This window comes from Alligator mississippiensis, chromosome 15 (assembly GCF_030867095.1).
Source record: "Alligator mississippiensis isolate rAllMis1 chromosome 15, rAllMis1, whole genome shotgun sequence".
NCBI lineage: Eukaryota > Metazoa > Chordata > Crocodylia > Alligatoridae > Alligator > Alligator mississippiensis.
In genome coordinates, this window is record NC_081838.1 from 13,107,308 (window position 1) to 13,127,379 (window position 20,072).

The 20,072-nt window shown below is 50.2% G+C and overlaps 1 protein-coding gene across 4 annotated transcripts in view; it reads left to right on the forward strand.

The window, feature by feature from the left end:
• GATAD2B (GATA zinc finger domain containing 2B) overlaps positions 1-20,072 on the forward strand; it is a 58,827-nt gene that overhangs the window by 22,231 nt on the left and 16,524 nt on the right. For 3 of the 4 annotated variants that reach the window (XM_059718848.1, XM_006264336.4, XM_019498433.2), the window contains exon 2: positions 13,940-14,269. In XM_059718848.1, the coding sequence (XP_059574831.1) occupies positions 13,941-14,269 (329 nt within the window). In that variant the 5' untranslated portion in view covers position 13,940. Of the gene's footprint in view, positions 98-13,939; positions 14,270-20,072 lie in introns of all 4 variants that reach the window. The other variant, XM_059718849.1, reaches the window with a different exon arrangement.

Genomic DNA, 20,072 nt, shown 5'->3' on the forward strand with positions numbered 1-20,072 from the left:
AACTGTTTAACGAGTTTGCGCTGAAATGACTATAAGAATTTATGGTCTGCTGCAATCGAGAGACAGCTCCTTGGTTCTGTTGAAAACTGGCCTTACGGTTTGTAGTCTTAAATGTTATCTTTGTCTTACTGGGGTTTTCTTGGGGTTTTTTTTACTCTTGCAAAATATGAATGGCCAGTGAATAAAACCTTAGCTTAAACCCCCGATTTATGAATGACACTTGGCTTTTAGTATTTGGAAATATGTAAAAAATATGTGTGCTTGCAGTTATGTTTCCTTTGTCAGGGTGGGTTTGGGGTTGAATGTTTGTTTAAGGAAAAATGCGTATTCTGATCTCAACAAAATCTACATGATAGGCCTACTTATTTTCCTCCTGGCTTGCATGAAACCCCCCTCCCGTCACACCATAGTCTCTCCGCAAGTTGCACAATAGCGTGAATTGAGTATAATATTTCTTGTCATTTTACAATCTGAAGTATCGGGATTCCAGAGAGCGGCACGTTTCTATTTTATAGTATTTTTGCATCGGTGTTCGTGCAGGTCTCTCTTCAGACTGCTTAGCTGTTAAGTCATAATTACCTTTTTAGGTTATTATCCTTTTTATAGTATTGTATGGAAATGCTCGTCTTGGGAGCCAGCCATTTTGTGTGTGCTGTGTTGAAATGCATTTTACGACATAGATGTTGGTTTGTATTCAGCATAGATGGAAGTTAAGACGTCGTAGCAGTGCATGTGTCAAGCTCTCTTGAGCCTGGAGACAAACGGTTTTGTCGTGCAGAGGTGGGTGTCTGCCCCGGGAGGTTTGGAGTGAGGAGCCGTGATCCATGTGAAGTCTTTAGTTTACACATGGGCTTGTTCTGTTTAAGTGTGCAGCTGGAGTCAAGGAATTCGGATGTGCTAAAGAGGCTCTTGGGCAGCATGAGTGGTGAGTCCCAAGGTAAGCCGGACCCTGGCCTTCTCTGTGTCCACAGAATTTACCCAATAAAGAACCACTACTGAACCAGATGTTTTCTGGGTCTGGCCTGTATGTGTTTTGCCCCAAGGAAGCATTTCTTCTAAGGATGCTAATGCCTGTATAGCAAGACTTCTGTTGGCCATTCTAGATACCAAGACAATGGCAGATGGCTTCTTGGGTTGACTCCTGTGTGATCTCTGTTTGCTGGAGTGAGGAATGGATTTGAATGTCTTTGGCCTGTAGCTTGATGAGTGCTGAGGTTGGGGGCTTAGTCCTGGTTGTCTCTCTTGGCAAGGCTGTGGATGTGTTGGGATGTTGTACATGTCTTCAGTTTGGACCCTGCAGCATAATAACCAGTCTGTTGCCCCAGGAAGCTGCTGGCACTCGGCATTAGAAGAGCAGGCACACATCTGTATGCTCACATCTCTGCACTATAAATGTATTTGTTCTTGTTCTGGTAATCCAACCTGTTGGACTTCTTGAGGTAGCGCAGCTCCAAGTGTTTCTGATTTGTGTTGGAAGTGTCTGATTTCCCTTGGGGTCTGTTTCATCAGGTGTGTGTGTGTGTGTGTGCATGCACTCGCATTGCTTTTCACCATCTTGCCCTTGTCCCCATGTGGTTTGATACACTTGGCCTTGGATGCCTTTTGGCGCAATGTTCTCGGTTTTCTAGAAGGAGATCTGCTTGGAGATGCACATCAACATGCATCTGGGAAGGAGTGGAATGGCATGGCAGGGAGCAGAATTTGTAGCTTATGACAAGGAGCAGGGAAGAAATGAATTTCTGTTCATTCTGACTAATTTTCTTAATTGGTCTCTGCACCAGAGAGCCTGGGCCAGCTGGGGTAGTGCGGAAAGAGAAATACGGTTGGAGGGGATTTTTCTTAACACCAACATCTTGTTTGCTTGAGATGTTCTCTCTTGGACTGAGGAACAGAGAAGTGGGGTGGGTTGGGAGCAGGTTTCTGCGCCTACTTGAAGACTATTCTTGCTTGACTGGAAATGGTTTTTAGGTTCTGGACTGTCCCACTCTGCAGTGCCCTATGGGTTTGGAGACGCTGGCTTTTTCTGCCCTATCGTGCTCCGGGTGCTGAGGCTGGGTAAGAGGCATGGTGTCCCACTTTGTCCGGGGCCTGCCAACTTGGGGCATGGAGTTTGTGTGCAAGTGCATGTGCATTGCACTTGGGAAGAGTAGAGCGCAGATTTAATCTCGCCTCTCAGCAAGTGCTCAGGATGCTTCCAGCATCCAGAAATTATTACAGGGGCCACTTCAGTTGCTTCTCTTGTCTCACTTCTCCATTGGCAATGCAGCTAGCTCTCCTTTGCCACTACTTCCTGCCCCGAAAAGTCCCACAAAACAATTTTAGAGTACTGTAGATGCACTCCCCAGTTGAATAGTACCTCACTACTTCTAGGACCTTCCTCTTTTCACTTGAACTCTACACAACCCGTTTGTTTCCTGAGGGATCTTACTGTACATACAGCGGCTGCCCGAGGGCCAGCCACGTCTGACCATTGTGCATTTGTGCACGATAGTTGGATGTGGCTGGCCATAGGGCATCTGACCGTTGTGCACGATTGAATGATGTCAGTTGTGCCCTGTTACAGGGCAGTGTGGTTATAGTTAGGAGCTGCTGTGGTGCTTGCTGACCTATAGGTGTATGCACAGGTGAAGTGTTGGGCTACCTGGCATCAAGGGGTACCTGCCTTCTGAAGGACACATGAGCATCCACACGACTGACGTGAAAGTCAGGAATGCCAGGACCTCCCTCCCCACTGCTCCAGGGCTGTGTTCCCTCCTCTTGCTGGGAGAGGAGAAGTGGGCAGCGTGTCAGGCTGGTCTAGGTGCCTGGGGGATTGGAAGGCTCCTGCGTTCCTAGCACACATGCACAGTGGAGGGTCAGCAGGGTTTCAGGCGCTGTTCCCACCTCCTGCTAAGGGAGGTGGGTCCTTGGGAGCTAGCTCTGGAGTGGGGAGGAGTGGAGTCGCTAACATGCTCTTCCTGCTTGAAGCTGGTGGCTGCTAACATCTCACATGTTAGGGAAATGAGGGACCTGGGAGTCCCATGTCAAGGTGAAAGGAAAGGTACAGGTAGGCACAATGGGGCCCTGAAGGTGATGGGCAGGCAGGCGCGGGAGGGGATGGCACAAAGGCCTAGACAGCAGAGACGGAAGGTGAAGCAAGTGGGAGGCCTGGCTGTTCTGCAGCAGACTGCCATGCAGCTCCGCTCATCTCCCTCGAAAGCCTGAGGTGCTGGGCTGCTCCTGCTGAGAGTCATCTGTCTCCAGGGTCTGAGATTGTCTCCCCCGCAGCCCCAGCAGTGGGATGAAACCTTTGACTGACTGTGCTTGGCTTGACCCTTACTGCAGGAGGGTTTCATTGCAAACCAGCAGGGTATTCAGCTGCCTCTTAATGGTGTCAGGTTTTGATTTTTCTTGAGCAACTCAATGGCTCTCTTGGGCTTTTAGGCCTCTTCCAAGGACTAGCTGGGCCAATGCTCTTGTCCACCCATCTGCACTGAGGGATCACAGCTTTTGCTGCAAATGTTTCGCTGTGACACCAGCGAAACTGCACCTGTTTGGTTTTGGGTGCTAGACGCCCAGCGCTGTCTCTTCAAGTCAACATGGGCAGTTGCACATCTGCTGCTCACAGGGCTGAGGTGTTAGAAGGAGCAACATGGGAGGAAGGAACAAAAGGACTGACACCTGCATGGGAGATACCTGCTCCTCTGCCAGTGCCAGGAAGTATGAACGTATCTTCTGAGTTATCCGGACATGTGAAGGAGTTCAGGGCCTCGGCGAGCAGAAGCAGTAGGGAAAGGTTTCTCACTTGTGTTTCTTTCTCCTGGAATTGTCACGTTTTCTCCCTTGAAGCTAGGAGCCCAGGTTGCCTCCATGGCAGTGCTGATGCTGTTGGCTCGGCCGGCCTGCCAGCATGGCATTGGTGCTCTTGGCGATAAGTCTTGCAGGACCCTCTTGGTGAGGTAGATGAGGAAGAGCCTTTGATTTGCAGCATGGCTTGCTAATCCTCCCCATGGCTGACAGCTAGCCAGAGTCCATGTAAACAATGTGGGGTAAGAAGACCTTTCAGGCAAGTGGTTCTTTAGGCACCCGGCAGAATTAAATCCAGTGGGATAGAGGAAGGGGATGGATTTCAATTTGTAATTTCCAGGCCAGCTTTCTGGCTTCGAGCTGAGTCTGCTGGGCAGTCTCCTGGACAACTGAGGCAGTCTGTCTGTCTGTTTTTTGTTTTTGTTTTTTCCCCCCTTTAAGTGAGATGTTAAGGTGGGGTGGGGTGCTAGAGCCAAGGGCCAGGTACCTTCTGAGGTTAATGGCAAGAGTGTGGGACAAGGGTTATTACATAAAAGGATACCTAAAATGAGCTGTAGGCAGGAGGGACATTAAGAGCTCTTGTTCGTCTGTTTTCATAATACCAGAATAAGGGGGTCATTGCCATCTTTTATCTTTCCATTGACACCTAGAACTGATATGGGCATGGGGTTTTTACACACAAGATAATCGGACTGTAGCACTCGCTGCCAAGAACTTGGTAGGACTTGAAAAGTGTGGGTGTTTGCGCTGATAAATCAAGACAGCCTCTTCTCAAACAAGCACTAGGTGGACATAAAACCTTGTGCTTCTAGGCTTAAACCCACCTGTAAATAGAGGAGACCTACAGTGTGGGGTGGGTGCATCTGTCTGCTGTTGAGTTCAAGCACCTCGAGCATCTGTCCCAGTTGCTGTTCATGACATGATATGAAACTAGATGGGCTTCAGATCTAATCCAGCTTGGCGGTCTCTTCATTCACAGCAGGAAACTGGGAGTGAGGACTCCTGGGTCCCTTTTTGCTGCTGACTCATTGTGACCTAACAAACGTATGTCACTCAAACACTGTGTGCTTGGCTCCCCCATCTCTATGGTACGTGGGCAGGTCTTGCACTGCTGTCAGGTGCTTTGAAACTGGATCAGAGGTTTTGTGCAAGTGCAAATAAGCTGAGCATATCTTTGAAAGATGTTAACGATGCCACTGCCGTGTCTCTGAAGAATATGCTTTGCCCGGGAAGTGCGGCTTTTCCTTTTTCTAGATTCCTTGCCAACGTTTTGGAGGTTTCAGAACCTCCCCTGTGGTATAACACCAATACAGGAAGACATCTGTTGCCCTGCTCTTAGGGTGGGGATGAAGCAACAGCACTCATCCTACGCTTGATAATCCTTCTGTGGAAGCACAGCTAGAGACTTGGCCAGTGAAGAGGAGCCCAGAGATACTTCGGGGTATGTTGGCCAGTGCTGCTGTTCCTTAGGTACTGGGGCCGCATTTTATTTGTAAAGGGGAAGCCTCTGGAAGGAAGGTGTAATGTTCAGGTTACATATTTCTTCCACGAGGCCTTACTGCTATAGGTCCCTTTGCCATCTGTTGCAGCATTGAGATGTCCTGGCCTTGGCCTTGTATTCTGTACTGCCTTCTCATTCTTCCTGCTGGGTGGGGGCAGGGGTGCCAGTTGTATCACTGGTACAAGGGGATGGCACGTTGAATTGGTTACCCACACCTTTTTCTGCACTAGCATGTTCCAGTCCGGACCATTCTTCCAAGATCTTGTGATGCATGTTGGCTTCTTTGCTTGTAGGGCTCTCCTGGTAGAAGCTCTGAGAGTTTTGAATGTGAAACCAGGGGGTTAGAATAGCCCATCCACTTGGCACTGCCCAAAGCTTCCCACACCCTCATTGGATTTGAATCTCTGAGACCTCCACCTAGATTGGTGCGTCTGTGCCAACAAAGCATAGCTTGCTTGGGTTTTCATTAGAAAGATATTGGTTGCTTCTTTGCAACAAGAGACTTGGGGGACCGTGGCGTGAAGGGACCCCTTTAACAGCTTTGGAGGAATGTGGTTCCCAGCTACAGCTGTGCATTTTGTCCCCACGTGTCCACCATCATTGAAGAAGTTCTTGCAAATGAGCTTTAGCTGATTTTCCCCAGTGATCCTGCTGCTCACGGTTATCTCATCGCCTTGGCCACAAAACAATGCTTGTCCACCTCCCACGCGCAGACTGTCGTGGGTCACGTGCATTTCACATCTTGGCCTAATCCGTAGGTCTGCTGACGTCTGTGGTTAGTGCTTAAATGAACTCATTTCCAGATAAGCTTTTTGTTCTCCTTTGTTTCATTTGTGCTGCACCTGCGGATGCTCCCCCTATAAGTGCAAAGGAGAAGTTGGTCGCATTGCTCTGAGAGTGGAAACCTGGCTCAGAGAAGTGAGACTGCCCAAGCTAAACATGCACGGAGCAGAGCAAGCTTGCCCTTAGCTTCAGCACTGCGTGTGCACCTGTCTGCACCGAACCTGTGCCGAGCGACCCAAACAGACTGACAGGTTGGCTCCTTTGCAGCCTGGTGCTCCGGGCTGCAAAACGCACACTTCCCTCCACCAGCCTTGCTCTGTCCTCTCTTTGCTGGCCTCTAAATTCTGTAGCTACTGTTGCACGTTCATCTTGAACCGAAGCAGAATAACACAGCGTACAGTATAGTACGTTGTGCTCAGGAACTTAGTGTTAACTAGAACAAACTCTGTGACAGAGGAGTTTTCTCTCTGCCCCTTGAGGCCTGGCAGAGAGCAAAGGGATACGTCCAGAGAAGCTGGATTATCAGCATGGTGGAGATGTTGAAAACTGAGCTCATGGTCAAGAAGCTGGGAGGGAATGAGTGCATGTGTAGGGTGTGAGTTGGTACCAGAGGAGTTTGGATGGATAACTCTCTCCCCTCTGTTATTCTGTTTGGCCCAAGCTGTAGTCCAAGCTGGGGTCTGAGGCTGTATTGGAGAAGGGGGTTGTGGGAATTGGATGGGCCGGCAGGAATCTCAGCTGGATTTATGAACTTGTCCCTTTGTCAGAAAGTTAATTGCAACTGATGGAGAAGGGCCTCACAGCAGGGACAAGCTCTTTTCCTCTTCCTCCCCCCCCCCCAACTTTCACTCTTACCAAAAAGAAAGCACATTTGTACTGCAGCCTCTGGAGGAAACAAATGCCCGAGGGAAAGGGAGTGGAAGAAGTCCCATCTTGCAGGCCATGCAGCTGAGGCAGTGGCATTGCCTTTCTTCTGGGGCCCTTCTCTGGAGGGGTGACTGTGATGGAGCCAAAGACCTGGAGAGCCAGCAGGAGAAATCAATAGGTTTCAATGGGGGAGAGAAAATCTCTACGTCAAAAAAACTTGCTACATGTCTGGTCTAGCCTTTGCCACGTGAACTCGCTTCAGCATGCTTTTCAGAGGGCCAAGGGGGGCTGCTTTTGGTTTCCTTCTCTTCAGGAGTCCCTTAACTTCTCAGCGTTTGGTGTCAGCCGAGACCCAGTATTTTTTGACACAGTCAGTAAAGCTTGCTCACCTACAGAGGTATGGGTGGAGATAATTACAGCCTGCATCAAGTCTGAAACAAAACATGTTTTATAGCTCTTTTGTTTTCCCTTAGGGGACTTTGCCACCATTTGAGGATTTTGTTTCTCTCTCAAAAAAAAAAAAAAAAAAAAAAAAAAAAAAAAAAAATTCCTGTAGGGAAGTGAAATGGAGAGTCTGCTTCCTTGGGTGTGCAGAATTGCTGGGCGTGATTTACAGGGGGATTGCTCTTTTAGATGGCAGGAGAAAAAGTTTTGAATCATCTGATTCATATTTTGGTTTAATGAAGCTTGGCATGCAGGTGTGACCCTGAAACACACATTTTGTTAGCAATCATTTCTGGGGTGTTTGTGTGTATCAATTTAAAATAATTGTATTGTTGGCCAGATTCAGAGCTGTCCAACTCTGCCGACTTTCTCTGTTGCATGAGTTTATAGATACCAAATTAGGAGTAGAAAAAGAAAATCTGTGTTCCTGCAGTTGACTAGTGCAAAAGGTAACCTGAAGGCTCCTCCATGTCTTGCTCAGTCCTGAGTCGGGATAGGAAGGTGTGTTTCTGGTTTTTACCTGGGTTATTCTGACACAAAACAGAGCACTATTTTAGTTCTGAACTCTCTGACTTTGTCAGATTGACTTGAGTATTAAGGAACTGTTCTCGTTCCCGCCAAGTTAGAGGAGAAAAATACTTCAGCTGCTCCTATGGTTCCTTCTTTTGCTGCAGCGGGGAAGAGGAAGGGTATTTTGGAAATTCCTACAGTTCCTAATAAAGCTGCAGTTCCTTCCCCCTTCCCCTGTGCTTGCTTTTGCAACTGAATTTTAACGCTGAAGGGCCCCATTCAATAAAAACTCTGAAGCCTAATTTAATTTTTATTGAATCTGGCTGAAAGTGCGCGCTATTTACCATGCCAGTAACGTCCCCTGTCGAGAGGATTAAAATGTTACAATATCTGGTGATGGCGATTTGTGGTTTTGATTTCTGTTCCTAGCTGCGAGGCCATTTACATCGAATCAGCAGCATCTTAGAAGTCTTCAGCAGCCATCTGGTCATGCCTGTGCAAGTTGGGGTTGATGCTGTAATAGGCTTAAGACCCTTTTTCCTTTAGCAAGGGGCTTCTATACGGGAACTGATATTGTCCACATCCTGAGTTGTCTTTGAATCCGAGCGGCTGTTTTTTGGCTTTCGTGAGCCAAAGCAGAAATGTCCCCCTCCTCTGGTCCCCTTGGCTGAGGTCCTGCTTCTACCTTTCCTGAGTGAAACACCTTCTTTCTTTAAGACCACTGCATTTGTGCTGATGGGCTTTAACACTTGCAGCCCTGAGCTACAGAACTGTTTTGGGCACTGTCGTAGCGCTTGCGGGGGATTGCTGGCTCTTTGTATGGAAGGAAGTGTACCTAGCTACTTCCACAGAGAGCTTGTGCAGTTGCTTTGCTCCTTGGCAGGGCTGGGTACTTAGTCCTGTCAAAGAGGTCAGTGGGGGCCTGAGACCGGTTGTTTCCCGGGGGCGTGATGGGTCCCCGATTGCAGAGGCGCAGTCAGCTCAGCAGTTTTCCCCGAGATGGGCATGCAGGAGATGTGCCCAAGAAGAGCGTGCATACAATGAGCCACATTTGTGCCCTCAAGCTTTCAGCCTGGGCACATGTGACGTAGGGGAGCTGTCAGTCACGGTGTTCCAGTACCAGAGGTGCAAGGCGGTTGCTCCTGGCCTGAGGTGTCTCTCTCCAAAGCAAGCGCTTGGCACCACAGATACCGTCAGACAGTGCACACCATTGGTGCAATTGGTGCTGACCACATAGTCAGCACCAGAGACTCATTCCAGCATTGTTAGATTGCTGTCCAGAAAAGCAATAAACAGAAAGCCAGGCATCCAATTCTGCCCAGGGTCCTGCTCTGGAGGAAGGGAGCATCCCTACTTGTGAAAAGAGGCTTTGCCGTCCGTGCCCACCATGGGCATGCTTCCTTCTTGGGCTCTTAGTGGCATGGCTTTACTGGAGAGCCTTCCTCAGCCTTACTGGCGCCAGTACCTCCAGCACTGTTGATTTCCCCCTTTCTCTTCGGGGAGCCCTCCTGGAAGCTGTTTGCTTCACCATCGCTTCTCAACTCTGCGTAGCAGCGTTTGCAGCTGCCTTCAACAAGGCAGGCATCTAGACCAGCGATTCTCAACTAGAGTTCTCCACCCTGGGGTGCCTTGCAGTCCTTTCAAGGGTGCTACACAGTGTTACCATTGGTAGGTGCACAAACAGGATCCACCAGACAAACCCAGAGATTTCAAATAGAAGTCTGTAGTGTTAAAACCGTTTTGACCTGTTGTGGTCTTCCTGAGTTTTTACAACAGAAAAACCTCTCTGGTGTAGTGATCAGTAGTTTGGCTACTGAAAAATAAGAGCTGGCATTTCTGAGGGGTGCTTGAGTCTAACTAGGGTGTCTTGCATCTAAAAAGGTTGAGAATGACTTGTGTAGTCCATTGGTTCCCACACATTTTTGGTTGTGTACCCCTGATTCTTTGTTAGATATTATTACTATTAAGCAGCATATCACTGTTGCTGCACTGTAGTTGCCCCCACTACCAAAGAAACTCTTTCATTTGTTTCTCCCACTTACATTTTCCCTTTCCTTTCTGCTTCCCCGTTCTTTCCTCCAGTGACTGGAAGTTCACTGCGTGCTGTAGTCAGAGGTGCACGGATCCATCTCGGAACCAGTTGTGCCGATCCAGCTGACTTGGTCCACAGGGCACGGTGGTCTTTCCTTGAAGCTTTCACCACTGTGAAAGGACTTTATTCAGGTGCCTTGTGACTTACCCCTCCCCCTGCTTTCAGGAGGCCATAGAAATGGCTGTCACACTATCAGACAAAGGCTGGGATGCCCCCACCACTAATGTGAAGGGGTCATTAACCCTTCTTGCACCCAAAGCTCCTGCACTTAGGATTAGTGGTGAGAAAAAGCTATGTCAGGCTCAGACTTTGCACAGTTGACTCTTGGCTTCTAGCACCCAAGCAGGGAGAGAGAGTCGGAGACCTTAGGATGTCAAAATGAGCAGTGACTTGATTTTGCCTTTAAAGACTTTATGCTTCAAGAAGTGTGAGCTTAGATGGGAAAAGCTCAATGTGAGGCTCCCATTGATGTATTTAGCACGGGGCGGGCAATTATTTTGGGCAGAGGGCCACTTACTGAGTTTCGGCAAGCCATCGAGGGCCGCATAACAGGCAACCCAGGGCAGATTAATATTAATTTTCTAAATTTTTTAGGGGCCCTGCAGACCAGATAGAATGGCCTGGCAGGCCACATCCAGCCCCCGAGTCGCATTTTGCCCGTCCCTGAGCATGTCACCATGCTCCAGCATTGGACAATGGAGATACTTCAGGTGCAGATAAAGTTTATTGCATCCCTTTTAAAAACCCAGCTAGCATGGAAAAGTACTGGAACATGCTGAAAATCTATCAGGGTGAATAATGTGCTCATTGCCCTTCTGCAGCCCAGGACACCACTGTCGTGCCTTCAGGAGGCCTAAGTCTCCTGTATACCTTCTGGTATTATTTTATTTTTCTGCTCGCCAGCAACTACTATAGCTGCATTTTGTCTTGGCGTCAGGTCACAAGCCATGACACATTTTTGTGTGTGAAGCAGCACACGGTTCTGGAGCACCATGACATCATTCGGCAAAATGGCTTTCGACGGCTTATCATTTTAGGGGGCATCAGCTTCTGGGGGGGAGGGGTTTCCCCATACTGCGCCCCATTTCCATTACAGACGGGAGCATGTTCAATCTGCAGTATCTGGTCTTCCATTCCAAAGGAGGATCCATTGCCCGGCAAGGCTTGGTGGTGCGTGTCACGTTGTAAAGCAGCTACCGAGGGCTGCCGTTGGGTTGTACCGAGTGCGAGGCCATCAGGACGGAATTTAGTTCACTCACAGTGTGTCTTGTGCCAGCCTTTGTCTGCTAAGTGTGTAGACCTCACAGTCGTCCCCTCTCTCATCTCTCGAGAGCATCAAGTGGAGGAAACGTGCTGTGAAGCCCTCTCATGGAAGCTTAATTGGAGCCAGGCACTTTCCCAGCAGCTGCAGCGCTGGGTGGGACATGCTTTGCTGCCTGCACATGGCAGCGTTTAAATAACCCACCTAGACTCCCAGAACATTCTCTCTTCTCTCGTGACCCCAGGTTAAATTGGGGATCTGCATTTCACGCATCTCCGCAGCATGCTCTCGGCGTGTCTGTGCTTGCCTTTCTATATTTGGCTGCAGTAGATGTTAATGATCCTGCCGAGAAGCTCGATTATAGAGTAGGAAGCCTGGTGCTTATCCTTTAATAAGGCAGCCTGTTCGAGACCAGACCTGCTTTGGTGGGTGGGTTGGCCTTTTTAAATCGCAGCTCAAGACTTTCACTTGCCTCCCTTTCTGGCGAAGGTGTCAGTAGCCTTTCCTTAAGGGAGTGATGCTTTTGTGGCAGAGCCAAACCTGTCTCATCATCGTATTGCCGCTTCATCTTGAAGCTCTAGCTGATCCAGTGCTGGGGCTCTACTTTAAAGATGTGTAATTACAAGGCATTTATAATTGGGCCAAAACAGCTTATTCTGGGCAGAAATTTGGCTTACAAGGTCTTCAGCCTATGTGGAAGTTACTTGGCCACCCTTCTTTAAAGCAGAGTTTGTGGGTATGACCACAAAGGGGATGAGCTTGGCATGGGGTAGCTGCCAGTGTTGGGAGTGCTGGAGCAAAGACCAGTTTGATTTAAAAAAAAAAAACAAAAACAAAGAGATGAACAGCATGCGTCATCTCATGTTCCCACGTAACCAACTTGGCTTCATGTTAGAAGAGAGATGAATAACTGTGATCATAGCTGACAGATGCCAGGGACCTCGAGATGGACAGCTCTGCAGTCCCAGGCGTTTGCAGCGGTCCAGGGGAAAAGTATAGCTTCAGGCGCATATTCTGATGTTGCTGTGCTTTTTTCGCTGGTGGGGGTTTACTGCATTTGGCTGTCCACGAACACTAGTGCTGTTGCCCCACCCTGCCTTGGACACCTGGTTTTTAAAACTGCTTAACCAGACTCTCCTCAATGTGTCCATCTTCCTAACCTCTCTGCCAGTGGTAAAAGGCGCTGCAGAACTGGCCTTCCCATGAGCGATCCCTAGGAGACTGACCATCTTCCCAAGTAGCTTTTTGTTGGTTTCTTTGTAGTTGGTTGCTTGTCAGCCCGGGAGGAGAGGAGATCACTGATTACAATTGACTTCATGCCTCATTCCCCTTTCCACTGCATCTATTAGCCATAGGGCTTTTTTGCACCTGGAGTGGATGGCAGACGCTGCGGCAAGAAACAAGTGGAGAGGGGTGGGCGGGAATTGTCTCGTATGGATTAACCTTTCTTTAGCAAGAAGCGCCGCTTTGTTACTCTAAATGCATCGCATTTTTTACAGACTAACAGGATGGCATAGCTGAAAAGCAGGTGACTGAGGAAAAATGACATGCTCCATATAAGGCTTTAGTCTTAGCAGAGGAAGCTTGGCTCCCTTCTCTGACCTGATGACTCAAGTGTTTTTTGCTCTCTGGTTGGAGGAGTGTTCTTCAGACACTCGGCCGCTCTGCTCCAGCCACTCCTCCCCAAGCAAAATCCCTTCTCCTCCCAAGATGCTGTGTCATGGAGGGGCTGAGAGCAGCGCCTGGCTTACCCACTCGGGCTGCTTCCAGTTGGACCCCAGAGGGGAAATGCGAGAGAAGGAAGCCCCATCTCAGCTACAAAATGAGAACAGGAAGGATTGCTGCCCTGGCGGAAGTACGGTGCATTTGGGGAGGAGCTGTGGTGATGGTGCTTTCCATGCAGCCAGTGCACTCCGTGGGCAGAGCTGGCCTTCCGAGGCCTGGCATCAGGCTGGCACGGGTCTTCTTTGGCATCTGTACTTCTCTCCCTTGTGGCCTGTGTTCAGACCCTCATGGGCCAGGACCACTTGAGGTCCCCATACACAGCCTATAACCTGCTCTGTGGCAGAGGGCCGGAGGGGCTGGGGGTGCTGGGTAGCAGCGGTGCTGCTCATGTTGGCTTGCATGCCCTGCCCTGTTGCAGGCCCGGTTTGTCGGGTAACCACAGGGCAGGTAGAGTTCCTCACAAAAGCTGACCCAAGCAATGCTAAAGGGTGCTGCGCCTTCCCTTACACCCCAAGTGGTTTCCGCAACATTATCCCTCTAGTTGCCAGTCAGATCTGTGGGAGTTGTCAGCCACTTCCTCTGCACTGAGCTTGGGATTCATTCCCTGTCCTTGAGTCTGCCACCGATTCAGCCATACACACAGTGCCATGGCATGTGGGTTAACATGCACAGGTATTTTAGGTGCTAGCACTGTGGGCACTGCCTCAGTGGTGCCCTTGTGCCTAGCAGGGAGGCTGGGCTCAGCGGGCCGTGCAAGGGGGTGGGTGGGGAGGGACAAATGATAAGGTAAGGGGGAAATGTCAACTCCAGTACTGGTGCCTGGGTGTTCCTGGGTCAGGCTGCAGGCAGATGAGCTGCTGTCAGGGCTCTCTTGCAGCTTGGCACTTGCACATGAAAAATCTTAGCAGCAGACTCTTGTCCGTTCAGATGCACTGATACTGACCCTGCCCTTGTGTTCTCTCCCCTGCAGGATGGACAGAATGACAGAAGATGCCCTGCGTCTGAACCTTTTAAAGCGGAGTTTGGACCAAGCCGATGACCGGGACGATGTTCTGGCCAAGAGGTTGAAAATGGAGGGCCATGAGGCCATGGAGCGCCTCAAAATGCTGGCCCTACTGAAGCGCAAGGACCTATCAGGCATTGACGTCCCCCATGAGCTCCCGGTGAAGCAGGATGGGGTGAAAGTATATGAAGAGAAGCTGAATGGGAGCCTGAGGCCCCATGCAGATGTCAGGACTGCAGGGAGGCCGGGGAAGGAGAACATTAATGATGAGCCAGTGGACATGAGCGCAAGGAGAAGGTAGGCTGCTGAGCCACTGGCACTAGAGGGTTGGGTTTTCCTTCTGTTCAGCCCCATGTGAGGTCCACAAGTCAGAAATCCAAGCTGCCATGAATGCTCTGGATCTTGGCTTCTGAACCTTGGCCTGTGAAGCTTCACCTTTGGACAGTGGTCCCTGTTCTTCCCAGCAAAGGATCTCTGGGAGCAGTCACCTGTGCTCTCCCCCTGTGGCCAGGTCTTTTTGCTACCCCAGAGGCAGATTCCTCTGCCCACAAGCTGTGTGTATGGAGCATATGCAGCAGTACTAAGGTGGCTGCAGCACAGTCCCTGTCAGTTTGTATTGGGGGGGCTGGAAGTCCCGCTCTATTTAGGCTTTTAATAGCTCCTGAAGAAGCGACAGTTCAAGTCCTTTATTTAGCCGAAGGCCAAGTCTTCTGTAAGTGCGCAGACAATCGATCTCAGCCCTGGCCCTGGCAAGACTCACGATTCCAGGAATAAGAAGTAATTGTTTTTCTGGCCGAATCCTAGACTGTGCATGAACATCAGTTGCCAGGGCTGTCGGGGCCCAGGGTAGGCACGTCTGTTTTGGGGGAGCGAGGGTCTGTGCAGCAGCACACGCTCTTGAGCTCTGCCCATGCATAGTATGTGCCTATGCATAGTATTGGGCCCCGGCTGTTGAAATCACTTCAGCCCACACCTCGGCCTGGGCAGAGGATGTGCATGGAGTGTGTTTGTGGCAGTGGTGCTGGCAAGGAGTGGGCTTGTCCCTCCTGCTTCTGCATCCATAACTTGCACCTCTCAGCCACCACTCTGGCGTCCTTCCTTTGGGAGGGAGCAGCAAGCAGGGGTGGGGAGGATGTTTGGTTCAGTGTGGATGCCTGCTTAGCCTGCAGTCACAGGTGTGGGCAAGCAACAAGGTGGGGGGAGCCCTTGGTTAACCAGGCCCCATGCTCCGCATACCCTCCTGTGTGATCCTGTGGCCTTTCAGAAACTTTGGTGGAGGATAAGGTTTTGTTAAAACCATCTTGGCCCTCACAAGCATTGAAGGGACAGCCGTTCTTGTGCCTAGATCTCAGTGCGTGACATGCATTGGCACATGCTTGTGGAAAGGGGTTGGTTTGTACCTGGGAGCCAGTTGCTGGACCCTTAGAGCTAAGCTTGTCTGAAGGAGGTATTGCCCCTCGAGTCCAATTTCTTCCCTGTCTCCAAGAACTCTTTTCCCTGCATCCTGAAAATGGAAATACGATGTCCTAGGGCAGGGCGAATGCCTCTTCATGGTTCTGTTCCCCATAACGGTGCCTCATTTGGTGAGGGGACTTATCTGCGTTGCAGGCATTGCTTGTTCTCAGCCTCCCATTCCTTGAGGCAAAAGCAACTGGATCGTGATTCAGCAAAACCCCAACTGGCTTTTGTTACTGTGTTCCTGGGATTCTGCTTGTGGGGCTTTGGCTGAAGCGGGCTTGCTCTCCAGATTCCAGGAGGACTCCTCCATGCTAGGAGAACCAGAATGCAGGCGGGGGCGCTGGCTCTCTGAGCACACGATGCCTCTTGCTGCTACAGTACGTGGGAGGTACTAGTGTATTGTATGTTATAAAGATTAATGCCTTTGCAGATGCTTGCTTATCTGTCAGATCCTGACTTGCAGGGAATCATGAGTGGTGAGTAGACAGGAGATGCCAGAAGTGGGAGGGGAAAGGGTTTTTAATGTACATTTGCCTTTAATTTTCTCTGTCATGTATGGCTCCATCTCTCCAGCTGCTTCTTCCATTGATTTTTTTTTTTTTTCTGCTTGCTTTGTTACAAAGAACCATTTTTTGATGAGAAATGGAGCTAGTATTGTGTCATTTCTGTGATGGTCGCATGGAACACCAGTATCATAGAAGCCCTCCACTGGCCCCCTCCAGGCTTACCATGGGCACCCCACTGTCCTGAGAGAATTGCCTGCTCCAGGGGTAATGTCTGTCCTATGCTAGGGATTTCCCCGTCTCTCCCTTGCCTGGGGAGAGCCCTGGGGGAATGCAGCAGAGTTGGAAGCCAGCAGCGGGGAACACACTTTCCATGCATTGCCATTATGTTCTCCATCCATTGCAGTTTTTCAGCTGAGTTGCTCCCTTGCTACATGAGCAGGAAGGGACCTAACTCTGACCTGCATGAGAGTGGGCGGTTAGTACCTGACTGGGCCTAGGCCTTTGCAGAACCAGACTGCAAGTGGCACAGCTGGTGTGGGGTTTGGTGTTCTCCTCGGACAAATCCTTTCCAAGACTTTGGAAGCTTGATGTTCCTAGCAAAGCTCTGGTCTCGCAAGCAAATAGTGATGAATTAAGCAGAGACAACCTTGGAGAAAAGGGGAGAACACATTCCACAACCATGAGCATAATTTAGGGAGAAAAGGCTGCAGCAATAGCGCCAAGACTACTCTCCCAGCAGGCTGGGGAAGTGGAAGGACTGGCCTGGGAGGATCTGCCTTATGCTCATCCAACTCTGCCTGCCTCTTGCATGCTCAAGGCAGCTTTCCTTCCAGGAGCTGCTGCAGCGTTATTCTTGCCTCCACAAAAGTAAATAAAACAGTCCTGACAGATTTAGTAACTCTTTGCAGATGGCCCCTTTTCCCCTGTCTGGCTTTGACATTGATTTTTGTCAATGGAATGTAAATTAAAACGCCCCAGACAAATCTGAACTCTTGTCCAAAGTCATCGCGAGGAACTAGATCAGTAGCCTGAACTTGAGGAAGCCTCCGAAGAGCCCAAGCGTGGTGCCTTGTTTGTCTGGGTGTGCCTGCCTGCAAAGTGATGGCCGTGGATGTGAGGGGGTTGATCCTTCCTGGAGCATGGAAAGCTGCGACGGCATTTAGCAGAAAGTCAGGGAAAATGGCTTGTAAGAGAGGGCGATCCTGCCTGTGTTGGACCACTGGTTCAGGCACAGTGGGATGAGTACTCATCCGCACGCCCACTTGCATAGAGCAGTGAAAGGTGTGAATTAAAATGGCTTGTTTTGGTGCAAAGCCTGTGCGCTGAGGCAGGTAGTTACAAACGAGTGTCGAGCCTGTCACAGATTTCAGCCTCTGTACTCTGAGGCCTGCAAATGACTTCAAGCCTTGCATTTCTGACTTGGAGGATCCACTGCCTTGCTCCAAAATAAGCAAGTCAGGTTTAGGTAACTAGGTTCAAGTCGTACAGGCTTGTGTTTAGACTAGCCCTGATGGCAGACGAGAGTCAGGGCAAGCCACGCAGGGCAGCTGGCAAGTCATCTCGAAGCCAGACCCAGACACCTCTGAATAGTAAAGAACGTTATGAGGGTAGGTGTTTGTTTTCCAAGGAATAGGAACATCCCCAACTGGATATCTTCTTGATCAGTGTGCGTGGCGTGCGCAGTGTTCTGGAACAGCTGTGTAACATTCACTTCCTGTAGTTTGGTGTGCCCAATAGTGAGTGGTGCTTTCGGTGAGGTCCTGCTCTTCGAGGCAGGCACCGCTAACTCAGAGCTTCTTGGATGCATCTGAAATGCCCTGGACCAAGAGCAGCGACTGGGCAGCTTAGCCCACTGGAACTTCGTAGGCACAGAGTCCTGTGCCCAGGACATTGCAGCTGCCACATGCCTGCTCGCGGGAGCTGCAGTGTGGATCTGCTCCTCACTAACAGGACAGGTGCTAGGCCAGACCAGCAGAGCCACTGGGAGTGACATCTGATCTGGTCAGATCCTGACCCCGAGGACTGCTGGGGAAGCTCCCACCCACGGAAGTGTTGTGGGCAAGCCTGAGGGTACTGCCCAGGCAGAGGGTGGAAGTAAGGCAGGCAGCTTTGATGCACGATGCCAGAAGTCTTGTCTTTAACTTGGAGATGGGCCTGAGCACAGGAGTACGGAGGCAAACTGGCAGAAACAAATTTTTCCTGTCCCTCCATAGCCTTCCAGCTGTCATGGCCCCACAGTCCAGGTGACCTGTTGTACCAGTCTGTTGTGTTACTTTGCAGATACTCCAGCAGGGAATTGTGCTCGGCCATATAGACTATGCTTTGTGCCTTCCCCCTCGCCACTCCCCTGCAAGACCTACTAGGAGACATGAAGCAGAGAAGTCTTAGCACCACAGAGGGAGTGCAGGGCTCCTGGATTCTGGTCCTGTGAATAAGTCATGTTGGCTGATGTTTGATACACCATGCTGTCTTGGTATACCCTACGTGTTGTGGAGTGCTGCTCATGTGTTACTGTGAGCATGTAGCAGGCCACAGAAAGGTTACTGATTGACAAGCATCTTTTCACTGTCCTTGTCTCATCTGGAAGTGTCCCTGTGTGCACAGAATCAGTAAATTGCTTGTAAGGCTTTGATTTTTTTGACTTCTTGGAAGCAGGTTATTTCTTTGAATGAACAAGCCATCACAAATGCTGGATCAGACCTTGGGTTTATTGTACTTAATTGGATCTGTAGGCCAGCAGGACATGTACTGGAGCCAGCTTTGTGCTGGGCAGCTAGCGGTTCTGCGTGTCACAGCCATCAGTAAGTTTTGTCTTGCTGTCCTCAATCAGACAGATTCAGCAGAACCTGGCAACTACTTGCACCCAAATGTAGCGGGTGCTAACGTCTGTGCTTGGCTTGCCAGGATTCAAAGATGCACACAAGTCAGACCAGGATGCAGCCCTTGTAGTGTCTCAAAGAGGCATAAACACCCGTGGGTTGTGCCTTTACCCTGCTCAGTTCCCCAGTGCAGCACCATGCACTCCCTGATGCTGAGCTGCTCTTCCGAAGATCAGGCCGTTCATCTCTGATGACAGGAATGAGCCCTCCATTATGGCTTTCTTATCGTACTGCCTTCTCCTCCCTTGTTGTCTGACCCCGTTTCCCCCTGACCTTTGCCCTTTTGCCATTTTCCACAGTGTGTTTCTATCTTTACAGAGGTTCTCTTATTCAGGGTGACTAGCATTGCTTGTGCTCTCCTGCCAGGTTAGCTGCTTGTGCTGTCCATGGGGATAAGTCCAGGGACAGCGGGTCGGGGGAGGCATGACTGGGGCACAGTCCTGCAGCCTTAAATGATCCCTTAGTGTTTGTCGATGAATGGTGATGGGCAACCAAACTCAAGGTGAGCTAACCAGAACTGTGACAGGGGGAGAAGGGAGCTGCATAAGCCAGAGCAGCCTCATGCAGGGGTTCCTGTGAGAACAGCTGCAGCAGCCCGTAATGTTTCTGGGATGAAACTACCCATGGTGATGCTGTCACGGAGCTGCCCTGGATTCCCAGGAGTCTGCAAGGTGGGGTCCAAAGCTTTTCAGAGCTGGCTTTGGGAAGAACTCACTTTTGCTCAGACAGAACGCGCTCTAGGCCTCGTGCAGAAAGGTCCCCCCCGAGCCTGTCTGGGTTCTAGCTGCCAGCCAGAAAGCAAAGGCTTTGAGCAGTCAGGCCAGTGCTTAACTTTGTTTTGAGGTGAGTTCTGCCCTCTGGGTTTATCTGGTTAATGTTTTGGATAAGCTGATCTGTGCCCTATCCCAGCCCTTGGCAGCAGGCTCGGAGTAAAGTCCTGACAGTCTGTTGGGGCCGGCCGGCTGGCCACTCGGTGACAACATGTCCCCAGCCTTGGACCCACATGCTCGCCTATTCCCGAGCTTGCTGGCCTGCCAGCACTCTGCAAACCTCCTTGAGCTCAGCTACATTAGGCTTGTCTTGCAACCCCCTTGTTCTGAGTGACGTCATAATGAGGGAACGGCGCCTGGCTGCGCTGGCCAGGAGCACCGACTGCCCGGTGCCAGGCAGCTGTAGTTGTGCCCCCTCTCACTGATTGATTTTTCAGGTCCTGGGGCAATTGCATCCTTCAGCTGTGAGCAAAGTATTTGTCTTGCT